This window comes from Pogona vitticeps, chromosome 1, assembly GCF_051106095.1.
Source record: "Pogona vitticeps strain Pit_001003342236 chromosome 1, PviZW2.1, whole genome shotgun sequence".
NCBI classification, from domain to species: Eukaryota; Metazoa; Chordata; class Lepidosauria; order Squamata; family Agamidae; genus Pogona; species Pogona vitticeps.
In genome coordinates this window covers 110057988-110074229 of record NC_135783.1, presented here as the reverse complement: position 1 = coordinate 110074229, position 16242 = coordinate 110057988, and the positions used below count along the sequence as shown (strand labels likewise).

Sequence of the window (16242 nt, the reverse complement as noted above, 5' to 3'; positions counted from 1 at the left end):
TAGGAACTTTTTACGAACAAGCAACATTGATACCTCAATAAAAAGACTAATAATCTCATTTATTATGCCTGTATTGACATGCTATACCATTATCAGTATATATTAGTATATGCAAATTTATGGTCCAAAAATATTTAAAATATATAATTATTGTATGTGTCCTAAATGCTTACCTTAGCTTCTGATATGACAGGTGGTTCAATGTCAGTATCCTTGTTAGATTTTGAATCTTCTTCAAAATCCTCACTATAATCACCTAGGGGTGTTTGTAACAAGACAGATGGTTAAGCCTTCATTTAAAAAAAAAAAGACAGAAACAACAATATTTCTCTAACATACAGAACTGCATGTAGCCATCTTTTGGATCAGATCAGATGCCTAGGAAGCAGGGCCAGGTCTACCATTAGAAATAAGGAAGCCCAGCCCTACTGACAAATGCTTGGAATGATATTTGCAAGTGTGAAGGTGGAGCAGTATGTTCAGATACAGTGACTGATGCTGTGCCAGTGCCACTGTGGATATAATATTCAAATGCCAAATGGATGAGCTTCTCTGCATGCGGTGTGAGGAGGATTTCATCTTCCCTTAAAGAACTAAAAAGATCTCAAAAAGTGACTGTGTAGGGCAGTGTAGACAGGTTTGGGGAACAATTTCAGCTTGTGTCTAAATAGTCCTACAAGGCCTCCCTCAGCAACTAAATTTCTGTAACATGGCATCACCCAAAACTAGGGAGCAAAACCTCCTCCAGTTTCTCCAAAGAGCATCTCCATGCCAAAACAAGGTACCATGGTACATGGAGGTTTGCTTCATAGGCTCCAAGACCTAGAGGCTTCTGGACTGCTACATGTGTTGTGTGCTGTCAAGTCAGAAATGACTTATAGCAACCCTAAGAGGACTTCCACAGTAAGTGGGATATTTAAGAAGTGGTTTTACCAGTTCCACACATATTCCACAAGTTTCCTGTGTCCTAGTCACTCTATCCATTACACCACAAAGGGTATGTTTACTTCTAAAACATGGCAGACAACTCCAGTGTCTTATCTCATAAATGCATGCAGATTTCTGCTCCACAATGGTGGTACTTTGGGGAATGCGGACACAGCCAGGAGGCCTACATGCAGCCAATGGGTTATGTGTTGCCTACCACTGTTCCAATTGAAAGGAGGTGCAAATCCACGGTAGCATTTAAACCCTTGCTTGTTCTAAATAAATGCCATTCCAAAGCATATACTGTACTGCAGAAGCTGATGCACTGTCCTATGGACATTTTGTGGCAGGTCTCTAATGTTCTGTATGTCATGCTGGAACAGAACTATGTTTTTGAAGTAGACAAAATATATGAGTGTTTTATATTTTGTGAATTTGTCTCAAATTTCCTAAGTTAATAGCTGTTCATAATGTATTGGCTACAAAGCGAGCTGTCTCAACTTCTGAAGTTCATGTACCAGATTTTTCATGATTCTTAGGTTTATCTTCATTTCCTTCTTCCACGTCCTTCGCATCAGAATTCCTGCAAAATGTGATAGTATAATTTACAACAAAATATATTTCAAAGTACTCTTTCACAGTACTACGTTGAAAAAGTATTTTTGTATTTCAGACTGTTCTGCTGTTTTGGTAGCACAGAAGTTTTTTAAAAAAGGTCATTGCAGGCAGACAAATTTTACAAGTAACTACTGAAATGTCCACACAACTCTTCAATGCCACCATCTCCACAGACTAGTAAGAAATAATTTTTGTTAACATGTTTTCATATGGTAAGGACCAAATCTTTGCCTAGCCTGTTATTCAGTTGCCTAATAGTCAGTAGACAGATATTCCTGTGAGAAGGGGTCAAAGAAGACTATTACCACTGGTAGTGAGTTCTGGTGCTATTAGGTAGACTGCTCCTGAATGTGCAGATCTTCTTTTTTAATTATAATATTTAATGGCCTACATTCACCTATGGAAGTGTTCTGCTGATGGATGGGACACAACTTTACTTTACCACGCAGAAATCTGTTTGCCTGATAATCTTAAGATTCACTGTTTTGAGCAATGAAGCTTCCTTTTCCTATTGCATATTTTCTCTTTTCTTCTCAACAGCCTCAATTCTCACCTTTAAAAGTGCAGAAAATACGTTGTGCAACCAGAATCATAGATGTAAATTTGCCAGAGTATGACTATTCAGCTTCCATAATCAACTCTGAGCACAAACGTGGACCTCTTTGTTAGAAAAATTACTGTTTTCAATGCTCTTTGCTTAAGGAACTCAAAGACAGTATCATGAAGTACAATTAGTGATGCTGAACTACCAAATTCTGTATATACCCAACACACTAGATCTCATCCTTTACCGAAGAAACACTTGTAACACGTCTGAATCGTTGGAGTCCAGCTCCTTATTTAATCTTGAATAGTCAATGGTAGATGATGCTCCTTTCTCAAGGTCAGCAAAGAATCTCTCCTTTTCCTCTTGTTCTTCCAAAGTATCCAATCCAGGCCCCGGAAGATTGTCACTAGGCCCCAAAGCAACAACTGAATCTAAATTGTAAAATCATCAGAATATAAATTTAGATTGTCAGTAATATATGTATCAGCACAGTAACATAAATCTACTTCTGTAATAGGTTAATGACACAGAAAGACTGCCTAATAATACACTAATTTTTTTAAATGCCATAGATTTATAATGCCTCTGAATGCATGACTTGATCTTAAACATACTCATATCCGTTCCAAACTAGAAATTTATGAGCACTCAGATGCATGCATACATCATCTGTGCCTGGTTCTGTATTCCCATTTATTTCAGTGGGGAAAATTAATCTAAGACTACAAAGCAATATTTGGATGGACTAGTTCCCTTGACAGAAAGCAAGAGTGCGACTACACAGCAGAGAAACTCCTGTTTACTTTGAAGTTTTTCAAACCAGGTCCCTGTTTTGCTTCCCTGAGTGAAATCACTGTAGCTGTCTGGTCCAGTATCAACAATTATGAACAATACATCGGTGAAAAGAGAAATCTTGCTAAGATTGCACATTTCCACTGGGAGTACCCCTTCCCTTTGTCCTCTTTATTTTGACTTTTCCGGTCACAAAGCACTAATCTTGTACAGTGCTAACTTTGGCAAGCATTAAAAACAAATCACACACATTCCTGCTACAGTGATTCTACCCATTTCTAGCCTCTATGGCTATCTTTATCAGGCTTGTAGATGAACAATTTTGAGCGTCTAGGCTGTGGATGGTCCTGGATGGAGTGTTGTGATGACCGGCAGTTGAGTAGCTGGATGTTGATTTGTTAGCATGATTGGAATGTAGTGTGAGTGCAGTCTGGAGCTCTTGTATGAATGAAATTATGACTTTCTAGAGAGGTATCAAAAGGTTTGAGCAGAGAGCTGATGGCAGTTAAAACTGAGAGTGATAGTCTGTGACAGAGACTGCAGAGAAGTCTGCCCATAGTAGTAAAAGTGTGTATGTAAGACTGAGAATCTGTAACATAATTATTTTGTACTAATATTCATTGTTCATATCCTACAATCTATCCTTCCTTTCATACCCATTACTGTAGTACCCAAATAAAATTATGTTTGATTGTTTGAACTAATCTCTCTTTTATATTATTATTATTATTATTATTATTATTATTATTATTATTATTATTATTATTATTATTATTATTATTATTATTATTATTATTATTAGTAGTAGTAGTAGTAGTAGTAGTAGTAGTAGTAGTAGTAGTAGTAGTAGTAGTAGTAGTATTATTAGTATTATTAGTATTATTAGTATTAGTATTATTTATTGTTTGTGTGTGTGTGTGTGTGGAACCAGGAGCAGGGAACCCAGACTACTAATGAATGAAAATACATACACATCACCTAAGCCTATGCTCTATCACTAGGAACAGAAACTGTTATTTCCCTCTCTCTCTCTCCCTCTCTCCTGCCTTTCTCTTTAAAAAGAACACAAGGCAGCTTACATCATTATTTAAATTGAGAAACCATTTCACAGAACACAAAAACTAACTACAATACCAGCTTGGAATGAAGGAGGCTTTGGCTCGGATATTATAAAAGGATCAACCCCAAATAATTTGGAGGTTGTTTTGGGGGTCGTTCTTGCAGTTTAATGCCTTCCCTCGTGGCACTAAGGAGAGGTGGCTAGGATTTAAGATGTGAAAAGATGATTGAGTGATGTCTGGAACAGCCTGAGAAGTGTGTGACCCAGCTAGTGTGAAGATTAGTAGAAAGGTCAGTGCCTCCTTGAACTGAAACATCATACCTGTGACAGCCCCTCTGAATTGGATCAGTCTAGTAAATAGTGAAAAGTGAAGCCAGTGAAATCAGAGCAACATAAACCACTTCCTGCCAGCTGAATGAAAAGAGATGATTCCGCAATGAAAATAACAGGTTACCCCATACTTGGCTTTGTATTATGTGGTTGATGGTTTTTACTTCAATTCTATTCCTCCCAAATCTGATGCAAACTCTGGAGTAAATGGTCAGTGTAGTTACTCCCTAATAAAGAAGATGTTCTGGGCAGCACAAAAGTTGACATTTATTTGTCCTACTTAATGTGTGGACATTATGCTCCTATTGTTGAATAAACTGGTGAGCAATTAATCCCTATCAATTTTGGTGGTGCTAAACTGCAAGATAATCAATCAGGGAGTCTTTTGAATTATGTGTCAGTACAAAAATAAATATAAAATATAATTTCAAAGGGACCAGTTTAGTACTACTGTGTTTCCCCCAAAAGAAGACAGGGTCTTATATTAATTTTTGCTCCAAAAATGTGTTAGGGCTTATTTTCAGAGGATTTTTTTTTTCATGTACAACAATCTACATTTATTCAAATATAGTCATGTCATCTTCTTCTGGTTGCTGCACAATGGTGGAGGGCGGCGTTTCACTTAACTGGGGCTTATTTTTGAGGTAGGGCTTATATTACGAGCATCCTGAAAAGTCATACTAGGGCTTATTTTCAGGTTAGGTTTTATTTTCGGGAAAACAGGGTATCTGTTTAGTATATCTATTTGCTTTTAAAAAACCTCGATGATATGTCACAATTAAGCTAAATCAAAGTAAGATAAGGAACATTTTGAGGCACTTTTACCATTAGTTTCCAGACTGTCTCTGCTTAAAGAGACAGAAACACCATTAGGCTGCTGAATCTGAATTTCTTCTGCTTGATTTTCATCCTCTTCCATAACACACCGTGAAAGCCTTCGTGACTTCAGAAAACTACCACTTGTGCTATGGGTTCCTAATAATAAAGAGGCAAGGAAGGAAGAAGTTACTAATATCAATATCTGTAACTGGAATACATCTACAGTAATATTTGGATGAGGAATCCTGCAGCCTCACTGCCAATAAAGTTCATATATTGCTTGAAAGCTAAAACAACCCACATCATCTTCTTTATCAGTTACATTTGTATCTTGCCTTTTCTCCACGGAGCTCAATACCCACACCTCAAATAAATTAGCAGAAGCGCATACTCATGTCTTACTTGTTACATTTATATCTTGTGTTTTCACAAATAAATACAACCTCTGAATGCATGTGCCGAAGCACATTCTGTTGGTGCATTGCATTGTTTGGTTCGCCAGCCACTGACCTGTGCTTGGCAACACAGTGAGCACCAGCACACTAATGTGATCACTTGACACTGCAGCTGATTACTGCTAAATATAACACACATGTAAATCCACGTTAGCCCAACAGTGCTGCCCTCAGGTTCAAATGTGACAGCTATAAATTCTTAAGAGATCTATGTTCTGTTAATATATCACTGGAACATCAATAATTAAGATGCCAAAAGAAGAAACTAGATGCATATACAGTATAACCAAGAAACCTATTTACTTACGTGTCTCTCTGATCATATTTTTTATTGTAAATCATGGCTATCAAATTAAGAAGGCTCATTTTGGTTCATTTAGAAGCAACAGTTTTATACAAAAGAGATGATGTGAATATCGCATAATTTAAAATATTCATGAAGAAACAAAATAAATCTTGTTACCCTCAGTACGGTCATAGCTGTCAGCAGCAGGGATTTCTTCTTTGTTTAAATGTTTGTTTTTCTTTTCCTTAAAAGACTTTTCCAATGTTTTGTATTTAGCCAATGCCTTGCTGTGAGATGTGCTTGAAAAAGGTTTAGGGGTAACTACTTTAACTAGTCACAACACAGGCACAAATGTTTAGGAGTAATGGGTTTGGGGCCAAAGAGAACAACAAGTTATTTTACCAAGCTGGAAGAAAAGGCTTAATGTTCACTCATTCTTATTACTCCTGATTGAATTATATCACACACAAAGTATGTAAACCCTTTAAAAACTGTGCAGCTCTTTGAATTTGATTAAATTAAACCCCACATTAATTAGATTATGGGTTTCATTATCCTTTCTTGAAGAAAATATAAATCACACTTCCTATTTAACATCTTTCAAGTAGCATTATGCATGTTCATTTGACTTTAAATAGACCAACTGGCCAGGTTTTTTTTTTTAAAGTACTGTATCCTGAACCAGTAAGGTAATTTTTGCAGTGACTTAGGCTTCAACTACGGGGTCAAATATCTTGGAATTTGCTCTGTTTGTAAAACTGGGTGAATCTGAAGTATTTTTACTGACCACATGACACAAAGGCTGATTTGAATCAGTCCAGTCCTTTTTGCTCCCAAAGTAGCTTTTTTTCTCTGCCACTGGGAGGCTTCTACTTTTTCAAGCCAGAACGACTCAAACAGGCTTTTCCCCATGTGGTTAGTTGTGATACATTCTTGTAAAGACAGGGAGCATATCTGTAAGTAGTGTTTCGGTGATGTAGGCAGTTGGGGCTGCATTCCTTCTTTTCTCTCGATTGTCTTCTGAATTTTTTTAATTTAATTTCTTACATATATGAGATAAATGCTAGATCACCCTTTCACCTTATTATAGGGCCATCATCATTGTTATTTCCCATATACTGTATTTTTTGCACCATAAGACTCACTTTTTTCCCACAAAACAGGGGTGTGGAAAGTCTGTGCGTCTTATGGAGCGAAGAAAACAGATTATATTTTCCTGTTTTCTTCTCCTAAAAAATTGGTGCGTCTTATGGAAAGGTGCGTCTTATGGAGCGAAAAATACGGTATATGCCCCCATCAGTTCCCCATCTGATTGGCAGAGATGGGACCGGAAGATGGAAGAAAAGGGGAGGTATGGGCTGGAATGTGAATCGCATCGCATCCAGCATGTACAGTGAACTCCCAAATCAATCCCTGCAGCCCGTGCGAGCAGCGGCTGCAATTTCAAAGGTAACACAGGCTGCACATCAAATAGCAGCAAATGTTTTCCAATGAAGTCATACTATTAATTGTAAAAATCCCTAATAAGAAATATTAAAAATATAATTGGTTTGCTTCTTTGCTAAAAATTAAAACAAGTATTACCTACTCAAGCACTACAAGACAGTGCTCAGATGAAAATACAGAAATCTTAATTTCAGTATGAATTTAAAACATTACTTTTTTAAAAAAAATGCAAAGCTATCATTTTCTGAAAAATTTCACTAAGATATTTGGAAGCAATCACATGAAAAGTAGCTATCAAACATCATCACTGGGGAGGAATTGATCTCTATTTGCAACACAGCACCACAGTGACCAAATTAATATCTACAAACAGGAAATTTAATCTAGTACCATCCTGGTCATTTGAAAGTAGTATCTTCTTGTCACCATCTTCAGTCATGTCATCTTCCCCCCCTAGCAGTTTCTTCTCATTCTTTTGTTTTACAAACTTGCTTGTCTTTGGAACTTGTGAAATCCAAGGTGGATATAACAGAGAAAAAATTGCAGTGGTGACCAAAAAGCAAACATTAAAAAACAAACAAAAATGTTAAAAAAATTAATCAATAAGCTTAGGTATATTTTTCCGAGTACCAATTGTGTTTCCTCTAAAATGTGATAAATAAAAGATATTACAGTATGTTACTATGTTACAGAAGCTAATGTAAAGTTACCCCTTATTTCATTGTTCATAAAGGACCCTTACTCTCCAGATACTTTTTCAGGGGGAAATCACATGACTTTTGGTAGCAGATTGTCATTAACTACCAAGAGGATGAGCCTGGTTGTGTGCTTGTTGAGTGATCAGCATGTACTCAGGAACATAACCAGCACAAGGTCAATGAGTGGCAATTTGCTGCCAAGATATACGCAGCTTCCCTTACAGAAGCACAAGTCAGCAATAAGATTTTGTACATAAGACTAATAGTATCAAAACTGAAGCTTTTTAAAAATATATAGGTCACGGTCATTCTTTCAAAAAGTAGCAATGAATGCAAAAGGCCTTTACTGACATCTTGTGGCCACCAATAACAGGGCGATTACAAGTTACAAAACAACTCATTACCATCATCCAAATCACTTTCAGATATCCACCATGGTAAAGACTGATTCTTATTTCTACTTGGTCCAACAGTTTCTGGAACACTGGATTTTTTCTGTGGCTCATTTCCAAATGAATCATCTGAAAGAGACTGAATCAGAAGGAAAATCACTGGTGCTGTATTATAGTCTATTTTATTGGCTATCCATAAAAAGTACATGTTAAAAAGCATAAAAAGGCAATGTTAAACATGTTTAGGTCCTACTGAGCTACTTTTAATTACTAGTCTCCATAAAAGCATACTTGCTGAATGAACTACTGAATAGTAAGTGAACATGGCTTGATCATGTCTGTAGTTATTTCTTGAAGCACTATTTATTTATTTATTTAATTTTATTTATATCCTGCCTATCTAGCCAACTCAGGACCACTCTAGGCGGCTAACACTAGGCTGTATTTATGATAAAAGTACAATATTTTTCTACATTTCTAGTTTCTGTTATAGATAGGTGCGCAGATTCAAACAGTGTCCTAAGATATCAGAATGTTGTTCTGCTGATTTCCAAGAGGCAAGGCAAAAATTATTATCTTAACATGTTATGGTTTTTTAAATAATCAAATGTGGTTTTTTTCATGCAAAAGCACAGGAATAGCAATTGCTATATAATTAATATCTGAGGTCTTAAAGAAACTATTAAAAATTTTTCCCAAGAAATTATTTAACCAATATAACAGTCCTTTATTTTTTTAAATACTAGAGTAAGGCAAGTAGCAGCTGGTTTATCTTAAAATATACTTTGTGACATAGTGCCCCATACTGACTTACATTCCTATGGCAGAATCTGCATATGCTCTCCAAGGATTCTGTTTATAGCAATGTCCTGAAATTACAGCTTGATTGTTTTTAATCAATTTAAATGTACTGTACTAAAAGGAACAGAATGTATGAATCTTTGCCAAAATATGCAATACGTACCTATGTATAGTATTAGAATTCTGAAACTAAAATTCTCAGTTTAAGTGAGCACTAGAATATCAAAGCCTTTCTGGAGCATTAAAACAATCACTACCATTATATAAAATACTGTATCAGCATAGCTAGGCCACTGCATGCCACCTGCCAACACTGCTTGAAAGGAAGATTATGTGAGTTAGTCCATAGCTTTCCAACCCAAATGTGCCTGCAGCCAACCTGCGTGGACAATCAAACACAAAAACAAACAATTTCCAATGTTTAAAGAAGTAAACAGATAATGCTAAACATAGGCTGGAGAGGCACTAGATAGGAATGTTGGACTAAAGTATTAGATCTAAAATATTATGTTAATATACTAACACAGTGGTTCCCAACCTAGGGTAACCCAGATGTGGGAACCACTGTATTAACAGGCATGTGTAGATATGTGGATTAGTCAAATGACTTATGGGTTAGTAGAACTTGTGAGCTGTTTGCAAGATGTTGTAACTCTTATAGTTAGTTAGGCATCCTTCAGTCTCGAAAGACTATGGTAGCGTGCTCTGTATGGAGGGCTTGGAACAGCGCCTAGTGTGGCTGAGAAGGCCAATTCGAGAGTGACAGTCCCTTCCACACTGAAGACAAATCCAGTCTGTCCCCTGTCCGGCTCCCTGGTTTTGCTGCTTTTGTGACTTCCTCTTTGCCTCGGCCTGCTGGGCAAGGGTCTCTTCAAATTGGGAGAGGCCGTGATGCACCGCCTGCCTCCAGGCTGAACGCTCAGATGTCAGGTTTTCCCATCTGTTGAGGTCTATTCCTAAGGCCTTCAGATCTCGCTTGCAGATGTCCTTGTATCGCAGTTGTGGTCTCCCTCTGGGGCGCTTTCCCTGCACTAATTCTCCATAGAGGAGATCCTTTGGAATCCGACCATCAGCCATTCTCACGACGTGCCTGAGCCAATGTAGACGTCGCTGTTTCAGTAATGTGTTCATGCTGAAAATTCCAGCTCGTTCTAGGACTGCTCTGTTTGGAACTTTGTCCTGCCAGGTGATGCCAAAAATCCGTCGGAGGCAACGCATATGGAAGGTGTTCAGCTTCCTCTCCTGCCGTGCACAAAGGGTCCAGGACTCACTGCAGTACAGGAGTGTGCTTAGAACACAGGCTCTATAAACCTGGATCTTCGTATGTGTCGTCAGCTTCTTATTGAGCCATACTCTCTTGGTGAGTCTAGAGAACATGGTGGCTGCTTTGCCAATGCGTTTATCCAGCTCAACATCTAGAGAGAGGGTGTCAGAGATGGTTGAGCCGAGGTACACAAAGTCATGAACAACCTCCAATTCTTGTGTGGAGATGGTAATAGAGGGAGGTGAGTCCACGCCCCGGCCCATGACTTGTGTTTTCTTCAGGCTGATTGTTAGTCCAAAGTCTTGGCAGGCCTTGCTGAAATGATTCATGAGTTGTTGGAGGTCTTCAGCAGAGTGGGCAACAATGGCTGCATCATCTGCGAAGAGGAAGTCCCGCATGCATTTCAGTTGGACTTTGGTCTTCGCTCTCAATCTAGAGAGATTAAAGAGCTTTCCGTCTGATCTAGTCCGGAGATAGACGCCCTCGGTTGCAGCTCCAAAGGCATGCTTCAGCATGACAGCAAAAAAGATCCCAAAAAGTGTTGGTGCGAGGACACAGCCCTGTTTCACTCCGCTTTGGATGTCAAAGGGGTCTGATGTTGAGCCGTCAAAAACTACAGTGCCTTTCATTCCCTCATGGAAAGATCTGATGATGTTAAGGAGACGAGGTGGACATCCAATCTTGGGAAGTATTTTAAAAAGGCCATCCCTGCTAACCAGATCAAATGCTTTTGTAAGGTCTATGAAGGCCACTAAGAGTGGCTATTGTTGTTCCCTGCATTTCTCCTGCAGCTGTCGGAGTGAGAATACCATGTCAGTGGTGGATCTATTAGCTCGAAATCCGCACTGTGATTCTGGATAGACTCTATCTGCAAGCACCTGGAGCCTCTTCAGCACAACACGGGCAAGCAGCTTCCCTACCACACTAAGAAGAGAGATGCCACGATAGTTATTGCAGTCACCCCTGTCTCCTTTGTTCTTGTACAATGTGATAATGTTTGCATCCTTCATGTCCTGTGGTACTCCACCTTCCCTCCAGCAGAGACAAAAGACTTCATACAGTTCGGAGGTGATGATCTCCTTACAGCATTTCAGCACTTCAGCAGGGATGTTATCCTTTCCAGGTGCCTTGCCGGAGGCAAGGGAGTCCAAGGCCGCTTTTATTTCTGCTAGGGTTGGTTCACTGTCCAGCTCTTCCAAGACAGGCAGGCACTCAATGTTATTTAATGCTTCTTCGGTTACTACATTCTCTCTGGAATATAGCTCAGAGTAGTGCTGTACCCAGCGTTCCATCTGCTGTGCTCGGTCCTGGATGAGCACACCTGTAGCAGACTTCAGGGGAGCAGATTTCTTCTGTATTGGACCTAAGGCCTGCTTGATACTGTCATACATTCCTTTGATTTTACCTGTGTCCGCTGCTAACTGTATCTGAGAGCAGAGCTGGAGCCAATAATTGTTGGAGCATCTCCTGGCAGCCTGTTGGACTTGACTGCAAGCAGCTCGAAGAGCTTGCAAGTTGTACTCGCTAGGACAGGCTTTGTATGCTGCTAGAGCTCTTCTCTTATCCTCGATGGCTGGCATTAACTCCTCTGAGTGGGCTTCGAACCAGTCAGCCATCTTTTTGGTCTTCTTGCCAGAGGTGGACAAGGCGGTGTTATAGACAGTGTTCTTGAAGTGTTCCCATCGTTCAGGTGCATTTGCATTAGCTGGACCTGGAAGGACTTCCTCAAGTGCTTGGGCAAATTCCTTCACTTTTCTTTGATCGCAAGTCTTGCTGATGTCAATACGTGGTCTTCCTTCCTTTTTCGTGTGATATACTCTCTTTGTTCGTAGTTTTACTCTACTACCTACCAGGGAGTGATCAGTATCACAATCAGCACTCTGGTAACTGCGTGTGATCGTAATACTAGGAAGGCTGGAACGTCTAGTGAGGATTAGATCGAGCTGATGCCAATGCTTGGATCTTGGATGTCTCCAGGAAACTCTGTGTTGCAGCTTCGTGTTAAAGAATGTGTTGCTGACACAAAGACCATAATAGCAGCAAAACTCCAGCAAGCGTTGGCCATTTTCATTCATCTTTCCAATGCCAAAACGGCCTAGGCAAGTGGGCCAAGAATTATGATCAGCACCAACTCTAGCGTTAAGTCTCCAAGAATGAACAGTGCCTCTCTTTCAGGGACTTTTTGGATAGTAGCTGCCAGATCGTCATAGAATTTGTCTTTCACTTCTGGAGTGGATGACAGTGTTGGTGCATATGCGCTAATGAGGGTTACTGGTCCTGCTGATGAGTGGAGCTGCAGAGACAGGATTCTTTCATTCCCCAAAGTAGGTGGAGCAATGCATCTCAGGAGAGTATTTCTGACTGCGAAGCCAACACCATATTTCCTGGTCTCATTCAATGGTTTTCCCTGACAGAAGAATGAGAAGTTTTTTTCTTTGACAGATCCTGAGTCTGGCAGTCTTGTCTCTTGTAAGGCAACAATGTCCATCTGCAGTCTACTCAGTTCCATGTCAATGACAGCTGTCTTGCGCACATCGTCTATTTCTTGCAGGTCGTTAGGAAAGCCGTAGTCAGGAAAGCCAGGGGTCATTGTCCGTACATTCCAGGTGCCCAGCTTAAGGGCAGAAATTTTCTTACGACTGTTGCATGGTGCACGGTTATCGATCTGCTTGTCGGGTTTGACCCTAAACCCCACGCACCCCGTGAAGTTAACAGACCGTGGCGAGGTAGCACCTTACTGGCTGGGGGCTGCCCAGCTTAAGGCGGGCGGTATCTACCTAGTGAGGTGCAATGACCTCTCCCACCGTCAGAAGTAGCCCCTGGCGTCCTGCTCTACGTCAATTGAGCAAAGACTTATAACCGGTAACTGCTACTTCCCGTGTTGTTTCGACGCTGTATGCGAAGCTGGAGTGTCCTCTCCAGAGCACGAAGCCTGGGTAAAATAATATGGAGGATAGGCTGTTACCCAAGCAGCAAATCCCCCCTCTCCACGTCACTGAAAAGGTCCAGTGGAGAGGCAAGAGCCAATACAACTGGTTCCAGCAACGTCGCAGGAGTTGGCAGAGTGACACAAAGTGCCTCCGGGACTCCGGCTCCGGATTTTGCCTCGAGGTTATCTCCTGAAGCTCTTTCCATAAGTGGATATAGCCACAGGGCAGTGGAGGTTTAAAGTCGGAGTTTTCCTTCTCCTAGATGGGCTGCCTTCCAGGGCTGACGAGCCCCACCTACCCGGCCTGATCTCTAATAGTGTGGAAGTATGATCTGACCTTTAAAAGTATACTCCCCCAGGTGTACGAGATGTTAGTTGGTTTTCCTATTTACCAAATTTGGGTAATAAGTAGGATTAGTACTTAGCAATTTCACATGCAGTATATAGACCCAACAGGTGTTGCTTATTTCAAAGACTGAAAAGATACTCAGAGAAAGCTGTAACTGGTGAAATATATAAGCCTAAATTGCAGCACACTTGGGGCCAAACTAGACTACATGTTGCTTCACAACACAATCTTTTGAAGCTGCCAAGTTTGCACAATTAACAACGTACATTAATTTCCTGATGCCCAATCACCAAATAAAAGCAAGCTAATTTGCAGCTTTTGGAGTTTAGAAACATGGGACTATGATAAACAAATACATTTAACCTCTTATAATGGCAGGCTTACAGTAATGTTCAAATATACTACAAAACCAGGGCTTCAAAGTCACTTGTCATGAAACTAACAACATAAAACTTTAGCTTATGTGTTGAAAGTATTTTAAACTATGTAGAAACACCATGCAGAGATTCTACATCTAAAATAAAGCTGACAGACCATAACTAGAGATGTTGCTCCATCTTTGGAAATAACTGTCTGAAACATCATCTAGAGATTCACATGGAAGATGGGGTAAAATGAAAAGTACATAAACTATGGATTGGTTGTAATTCTGGGGGAAAACATGGTTTGGAGTCCAAACTATGTACTGTATAATGCAAAACCTTATGGCTCCACCACCCTCTAGTACTCTAGTGGCAGGTTACACACTTCTTCTAAACACCCCATGTACTGGAAAAAAAGTATATGAGAACCCTTAAGTAAGTGGTAAAGACAAAATAACAGCATATTGTTACTCTAGCACATCTTGGAGAAAACAGATTTACTTTTTTTAATATAAGTTTAATGTAAAGCTTATAAATAACTCTGTCAAATTTAAGTTCTGTTTTTTAAGACAGAGCACAAGCACTAATGCAATACCAATCTCCCAGAACAACTGAATTGGGAGCTACTGACAGGCGTCTGATGCAAGTTCTGTTATCACTTGCTATTTCTTTTGTGACTGACTGCATCCTATGTTCAGCAAGGGGGACCTGGATGATGCTGATAGTCCTTAGAGCATTGTAACTGAAGAAATTGAAACCTCCCCAGATGCTGGGACTGAGATCTGGAAACATTCTACATTCAGCCATCTTGTCAACTTCAAATAGTAAAGTAACAGCTGGGAAAGGAAACACTTACAGAAAAATTGCCATTACTAGTCCTTGATATATCAGTTGCCTGATCACTGCCATAAAGAGAAGTAATGAAAAACAAAGGAATCCCCAGGCCTTTCTAATTGTACTTTGTGTTGGCTTGATCAAGAAGAGTACTCTATATGACCATTCAAAAATATGTTGAACACAAAACAGCTGGATCTTGTAAGATGCGTAGCATGGATTTAAATCAGTGGTCCATATATAGTATGGCAGCAACATTTAAAAGCCAGCATTCTGTATTAAATCAGGGCGCCTCATTTATTATGTGGACTACTATGCATTTTCAAAATTAGGAGCATCCAGATATTATGTGGATAGAAGAAAAGCACTGACAGTATCATCTCATATGCTCTGTAGACAAAAGTGAAATTCAAATTAGATTTCTCTTCCTTGTTCCTACTAAGCATATGCTGCCTGCACTGATATCCTTAAAGTACCCTGAATGTGTAATATGGATGTCCAAAAGAAACAGCCAATCAAGATTTGGAGAAATAATGAGAAATTGGCTGTTTTATGTAAATATCAACTCGAATCCTTCATACAGCAGACATCCCCCCCCCTCTCTCTCTCTCTCTGTGTGTGTCTGTATAGGATGAACATACTGTACATATACTCCCTTTCTTCACACATACAAGACAAGAGTGCATTTGCCTCCACGCTCCAATTACAGAAAATATCAAGGATATTGACGCACATGGCAATGACTGGCATGTGCATGCACATAAATGCTGGGCAGACAATGGGTTATTATGTATTAGAGACAGGTCTGTTTCTTCTCTTCCCACATGAATCCTGCTACGGCTGCCAGATACAGTGGTGCCTCGCTTAACGATTGCCTCGTTTAGCGATGTTTTCACTTAACGATGGTTTTTTAAAAGAATTCTATGCATCATTTAACGATGTTTCCTATGGGCGATTTTCGCTTAGCGATTTCGGGACCACGCTTCGCTTAACGATGTCCGTTTTTTCAATTTTAAAAGTGTCTTAAAATGTCCAAAAATGTTTTAAATGCTTGGAATCGTTAGTGCACCTTCTAAAACGTGTGCAAACTTAATTTGGCTTCGTTCTGAGTCTTCGTTAATTTTTTGTGAATTTTTTTCTCCCCCATAGGAAAGCATGGAGCTGTCAAATTTTGACAGCTGTCAAAAGTTGGTGGGGGGAAAAATTCAGCAAAAATTAACGAAAAGTCAGATCAAAGCCAAATTAAATTTGCACCTGTTTTAGAAGGTGCACTAACGATTCCAAGCATTTTAAACAGTTTTTGAACCTTTTAAGACACACTTAAATTTGCAAA

General features: G+C 39.6%; 1 protein-coding gene across 4 annotated transcripts in view; it reads right to left on the bottom strand.

The window, feature by feature from the left end:
• Positions 1 to 16242, bottom strand: part of CEP162 (centrosomal protein 162) — a 61535-nt gene that overhangs the window by 39493 nt on the left and 5800 nt on the right. For 2 of the 4 annotated variants that reach the window (XM_078380479.1, XM_078380481.1), the window contains exons 4-9: positions 8383 to 8509; positions 7671 to 7784; positions 5100 to 5249; positions 2337 to 2523; positions 1446 to 1510; positions 174 to 256 (exon numbers count right to left, since the gene is read on the bottom strand). In XM_078380479.1, the coding sequence (XP_078236605.1) occupies positions 174 to 256; positions 1446 to 1510; positions 2337 to 2523; positions 5100 to 5249; positions 7671 to 7784; positions 8383 to 8509 (726 nt within the window). The remainder of the gene's footprint in view (positions 1 to 173; positions 257 to 1445; positions 1511 to 2336; positions 2524 to 5099; positions 5250 to 7670; positions 7785 to 8382; positions 8510 to 16242) is intronic. The other 2 variants (XM_078380485.1, XM_078380484.1) reach the window with 1 other exon arrangement.